Genomic DNA, 6,269 nt, shown 5'->3' with positions numbered 1-6,269 from the left:
TGTCCTTTCACATCAAAATCAACCCACATATTTGTTTAGGACTGTTTTAGCTTGATAACAGTGTTTGATCTGTGCATATTCTCTCCTGATTCAGTCAAGAATACTTTTTTTTACTGGAGAAAGCAATATTATGGATGGAGGCCTTGTGTGCAGTTAAAAATGCCTTAATGATGGATTTGTTTCTTTCAGACGTGCAGTTGTTTTCTTCACAAGTCAACTGATGGACTGGAGTGGTGTGGATTATTGTGATGTTTTTATCAGCTGCATGGACTCTCATTCTGACGGCACCCATTCACTGCAGAGCATCCATTGGTGAGCGAGTGATGCAATGCTACATTTCTCCAAATCTGTTCTACTGGAGAAACAAACTCATCTACATCTTGGAGTCAAATTTTCAGCACATAACCATTTTTGGCTGAACTATTAATTTAAATTTTGCATTATAATCTACACTATTTAACTGGACCGGACTTCACGTTCAATTCCAGTGTTTCACGACCCTTTTTCCTATTATAGAGCTCTACCGACTCTTTCTGGAACTATGCATCAGTGCAACATTTGTGACGGCTTAGCACATGCAGGGAAACGTGTCAAAACAGACATCATGGAACAAATCTCCTGCTGTGGTGAAGCAGATCCCGCGTCAGAGGCAGCGTCTCACCATGTCGTGCGAAAGTAGAAAACCTAAAGGCCAGTGAGGTCCACGATGACTTTGATGAAGATGGTGTCGTCACGTATGTATGAGTTCTTGCCCTCCAGCTTGGACAGCGGACAGAAGAGCGGGCAGCCGCTGGCGATGTTCATCTCGCTTACAGGCCTCTGGAATGAGGAGGAAGTGATGTCGGGACGGAACGCGTCGATGATGTGCTCTCTGTTACTCTGGTCCAGCAGCATCAGCGTCACCTGGAAGAAAGTTACCTATTATTTATTCACAAAAAAAAAAACATTTCTATGTTCACTTAAAATTCCCTTATAAATAATTTGAAAAAGGTTATTTTTTTTATTATTATTATTATTATTTTATGTATTCACCTAGTTTGTTTATATAAACATACATACATATATTACTGTTCATTGTTTTATATCACTAAAAAAATTCAGTTCAGTTGCTGCCTTAAATTTTTTATAAGTAATTTGTACAAATCATTTCAACTTTTACTATTACATGAAACTGACTTAGAAACAAAAGTTGAATTTTATATAACTTATTAAAAAAAAGTTTTTGAAATTGCTTAACTTATTTTGATGAGTTAAAGTCATGTTAAAACATAAGAAAAAAAAAAATATGCAGTGTTAACATATTTTAATCCTAAATTCAACAAAACAACATTTACTTGTCTGCCAATGGATGATCTAAAAAGGCTTCTAAGTTATTTATTAATGCATTCTCTTCACTCTATATATAAATACTATGCAATATTAATATATTCAATCCTAATTTATTCACATAAATAAATTCACATACACATCACTTAAAGTTTGTCCTGTTTGAATTTAAATGACCTTTCATGAAAAGTAACAATATAGTTTGTTTTTATCAAGAGTTTTACTAAAAATACTGTAAAAACGAATACTCCTCATTGCAGCTTTAACACAAAAGCAGTCATAAGTAGCACAGGGATATTTGTAGCAATAGCCAAAAATACATTGTATGGGTCAAAATTATTGATTTTTCTTTTATGCCAAAAATCATTAGGATATTAAGTAAAGATCATGTTCCAAGAAGATATTTGGTAAAGTTCCTTCCATAAATATATCAAAACTTAATTTTTCATTAATGATATGCATTGCTAAGAACTTAATTTGGACAACTTTAAAGGCGATTTTCTCAATATATTGATTTTTTTTGCACCCTCAGATTCCAGATTTTCAAATAGTTGTATCTCGGCCAAATATTGTCCTATCATAACAAACCATACATCAATGGAAAGATTATTTATAATGTATCTCAATTTAAAGAAATGGACACTTCTGACTGGTTTTGGGTCACAATTAGCATTAGTCTGAAGACAAGCAGTAAAAAAAAAGATGGTGATGTACCTTCTGGTTGAAGGGCCATTTGAGAAGCGCGTCACTCATTCCTCTCATCACCACAAAAAACAGCGAGAGATGCGTTCCACGACCCGTCCCGTCCCCGTTCAGGTAAATCCGCAGGCACATCTTATAGCCGTACTTGCTTGTGTAAAATGCTGAACAAAACCAAAGAGCATGTTGGTCCAAATATATCATTGATAAATCAAAAAGAATTGCGGTGTCTGTTCTGTCTAATGTGGTTGTTTTTACCAGGTGAAAACATGGCAGGCGCACGTCCAGCAATGGCATCTTGTCTCTTTTTAGTGAAATCTGATATCCGCCAAATGAAGACACCGTCAAACGTGGTAGCAGACATCTCCCGCAATCTGCCCTCCATTTCAGCCACAGTCAGGTCTTTAACGCCCACCTGCCGCTCCAGCTGACGAACCTACATGAGACGAAGGCAGACATCTGAATAAAATTGAGCTGTTTTCTTCCATATTCTCACTATATCATACTATATGAGCCATAAAAGCCTAATGTATCAAATATATACTCAATAAAAACACATATGCAACCTAAATCTTGAATAAACTCTTCCATTTAAAAAATGTTGATTTGTTTTTATATATCTGTCTTAACAGGGTTACCTTGTTACTAAGAGCCTCAATTTTGTCCTGATCGAGTCTGTGTTGGCGGTTGCTGGCCTCCATGGTGGTTGCGAAGCGCTCCACTTCTCGGTTTAGCACGCAGACCACGTCTTCAAACGTCCCCGCCTTCACCTCCAGCTCCTGGCAGCGACGGCCCAGATCCGCCACCTTGGTCTTCTCGCTGTGCAGCTGGAGCTCCAGCGCTGCGCCCACCGAGCTGGGCAGAGGAGTGAAGGAGGTGGGCAGCGTGGCGGCGGGCGGAGGAGGAGGCGGAGGCGCGGCGGACGCAGAGGAGGACGAGGATGAAGAGGAGGGGACCCCCTGCACGGGAGGTCCAGTCGGGCCGGGGATGGCGCTCAGCTGACTGACTCTGGTCTCCAGGTCTCGGAGTGCCTGGTGAAGCTCGTGTGCTTTGTGACCGGCCAGCTCCAGGCTTTGGGGCTGCAGGCTCTCCAGACTGACCTTCATGCCCATGATGTAGTGCAACAGCAGGTTGAGATGTTCGTGAGCACAGGCACGCTCGTGATCGTGGATCTTCTCCTTCTCCACCTCAAAGAGAAACCAACTGGATTAACTAGTCCCATCTGATTTATGCTACAGATGTGAATGATTCCTCCAATCAAGTGTTTTTTTTTTTTTTACTTTATTTCCGTTAGCAAACATTTTAATAGTTTTTATTTATTTGTAGTTCTTCACCTTCTAGTTTTATATTTGTATCTGTAAGAAATAAATTATTATTATTATTACATTAAGCATGCATTAATATTTTGAATTAGCATTTATTTTCTTTTTTTTTTTTTTTTTTGCTCAAGTTTGTTGTGCTTTTGTCATTTTTATTAAATTTATATTATTTAAATATTAATGTTTAACTAATCTATTTAGTTTTAATTTCCATTTATTTGCTTTATTAATTTTAGTGCTTCAACTTAAAATTATTTTATTTCAGTGTGAGTCATTTTTTTTTTTTTTTTCAATTTCAGTTAAACATTTTAATAGTTTTATTTAATAATAGTCTTATTCATTTGCTATTCCATTGCTATTTTCTGAACATTTTACATTGTATTCTTTATTATTTTCTTTCACTCTAATTTTAGTTAATATTTTGTCATTTTTATTAGTGTTTTTTAAATATGTCTACATAGTTTTTATCATTAATTTGAGTTATTTTAGTACTTCAAGTTAAACTAATATTTAGCATTTAGTTTTAACAATAATAACCCTATGTTTTATGTACATTATGTTGTACAGTGAGTTTGGGGAAAGAGAAGAAGAAAAGTGTAGTTCATGACCATTTTTGGACTTGTGATACTGATTGTGTTTATTATTTGTAAAATGGTTTTCAAAACTGTAAACTAGCTATAAAAACTGTACTTACTGACATGTCGCAGCCAACCACATGATATCTGCACGGAGTCCTGAATTTGCTGCAGAACTTGATGTGGTCAACATACTAAAAAGAGGAGAGCAAAGAATCCATACATATTGCTTGTTCTGTTTTCTTAACTGAGTGTTAGTGAATGATCACTTTCATTCTCGGTGTGATATGTTTTTGATTAGCACACCTTTTCCCTGGGGATTTTCTTCTTCGCACATCCTTCACAAATCATAGGATATTTGGGACAGATCTCATCATGGGCCTGTGAAAACACAATATTTTGTGACATAGAGCTTTTTTCTTCCAATCTTTTCTCAGACCTCTCATTTACCTTGATCTTTTTGAAGTGAAACGGCTCTTTACAGTACTTGCAGTTGAGCGTTCTCTCAGGACACTCGCGTTCATTATGACGCTCCTGTTCGTTCAGTCTAATGAGCTCTTTGCACAAGGGACACGGCAGAATCATGAACTCACACTTCCCCTCATGGCTCAACTACAACAAAAACAGTGATATGACACAAGTTACCCACTGAATAATGAGAAACTGTCCATTTCCACTCGATATTTGTGCGCATGTAGTAGTTACCTCATAATCTTTAATACTGCCTTTCCAGGAGCAGCCTTCGTTGAAGCACACAGCTGGAAGATTTTCAACTTCTCTTCTGGCAGCATTGTCGGGAAACGCCTGCGAGAAAACACAGGGAAATGTGCATGCTCTACAATAAAGGTTTGGCTTTAAATCATTTCAAAAACGCTCACAAGTCTGTATATTTCACATGAAGCAAAGCATTTGCACTTACGCATCCTTGTATGAGGATTGACGTGGGCTCCTCGAAGATGTTCTCCTTGATACAGGCATTACATTTCTGAGGTCCAGATCTAAAATAGCAATGCAACACATGTGTACTATTTTGATACATGCATATATTAAACACATAATGCATTAAATTTACAAAAGTGAGAGTAAAGACATTAATAATTGTGCAAAAGATTTGGATGCTTCAAATAAATGCTGTTCTTTTGAAGAATTTCTATTTTTATTCTTTTCTATTCCTCAAAGTATCCTGAAAAAAAATTACGGTTTCACAAAAATGTGAAGCAGCAAAACAATGTTTTCAACAATGACAATAAATGTTTCTTGAGCAGCAAATCATCACGGATCATGCGACACTGAAGACTGGAGTAATGACGCTGAAAATTCAGCTTTGATCACAGGAATAAATTACCTTTTAAAATATATTCACATAGAAAATAGGTATTTTTGATCAAACTAATTCTGCCTTGGTGAGCAGAACACTACTTTTTTTATAGTAGTGTTCTCAGAAAGTGTCATCATTCCAGTATTTTGGTGATTTATGAAATTTCATGTCAATTTCATGCAATTGCCCTTATAATCTTTGATTTAATGTTTTAAAGTCAATGCATCAGACATGAATTTTATCAGCATCTGTTTTCGATCAGCAGACTGAATTACCCAACAGTCCGGTTGAAGCAGTAAAAGCAAAAGCGATGGCCGCACTGCGCTTGGAACGGTCTTCTCAAAATATTCTGACAGCAGTTGCATAAATGTTTGTCTTCAAGTTTGTTGGCCAGAATCTTCTTTGGGAACCCTGGCTTATTGTTCTCCATGGAGGACGGGGGAGAGGGTTCTTGAGCAGCCATGTCCTCCTCTAAACCTTCCTGATCTAAACAGAAGAGAATACACACAGTGGCGTTAAACTCCTATTACACATAGATAACAACAGGGACTTTCCATAAAGAATAAAGATTATTACACAGCTCTCTGGAATTCTTGATTCTGATTGGTCAATCAAGGCATTCTGTGGTCAAATATATTTGTATAATCATAATAAACTGTATGATTGTTTCACTCTGCTATGGAAGCTTGTTTTTGCCATTGAATAATTTTTTTTAAAAAGTTTACATCAGTTTATATCTCGCAAATCTGTTTTTTTGTGGTTTTTTTTTTTTACTGTTTCCGTTATGGAATAAAAAAAAAAAAAAAAATTCTCACAATTGTGAGTTTATAGCTCACAGTTCTGAGTTTACACAATTCTTACTCAATATTGCAAGTTTATATTTTGCAATTCTGAGTTCATATCTTATCATTCTGACTTTTTCTTGAAAATGCAAGTTTATATCTCACAACTCTGAGTTTCTATCCCACATTTCTGAGTTTTTATCTAAAATAAAAATAAAAAAGTGACTTTTTATTTAATAATTCTAACTTT

The 6,269-nt window shown here is 36.2% G+C and overlaps 1 protein-coding gene across 1 annotated transcript; it reads right to left on the bottom strand.

Annotated features, from left to right (window-relative positions):
* Positions 1-684: 684 nt before the first annotated feature.
* On the bottom strand, positions 685-5,700 carry LOC306869704 (TNF receptor-associated factor 2; the record flags this gene model as incomplete). Its single annotated transcript, XM_079416581.1, has 10 exons — positions 685-903; positions 2,041-2,189; positions 2,284-2,461; positions 2,664-3,212; positions 4,039-4,113; positions 4,226-4,300; positions 4,370-4,531; positions 4,625-4,723; positions 4,839-4,917; positions 5,513-5,700. The coding sequence occupies 10 exons, from the start codon at positions 5,698-5,700 to the stop codon at positions 685-687; spliced, it is 1,773 nt and encodes a 590-aa protein (XP_079272707.1).
* Positions 5,701-6,269: the final 569 nt, after the last annotated feature.

The sequence above is a fragment of the Barbus barbus genome (genome assembly GCF_936440315.1).
Source record: "Barbus barbus genome assembly, chromosome: 5".
Taxonomy (NCBI): Eukaryota; Metazoa; Chordata; class Actinopteri; order Cypriniformes; family Cyprinidae; genus Barbus; species Barbus barbus.
This window is presented reverse-complemented; position numbering and strand designations above follow the sequence as displayed.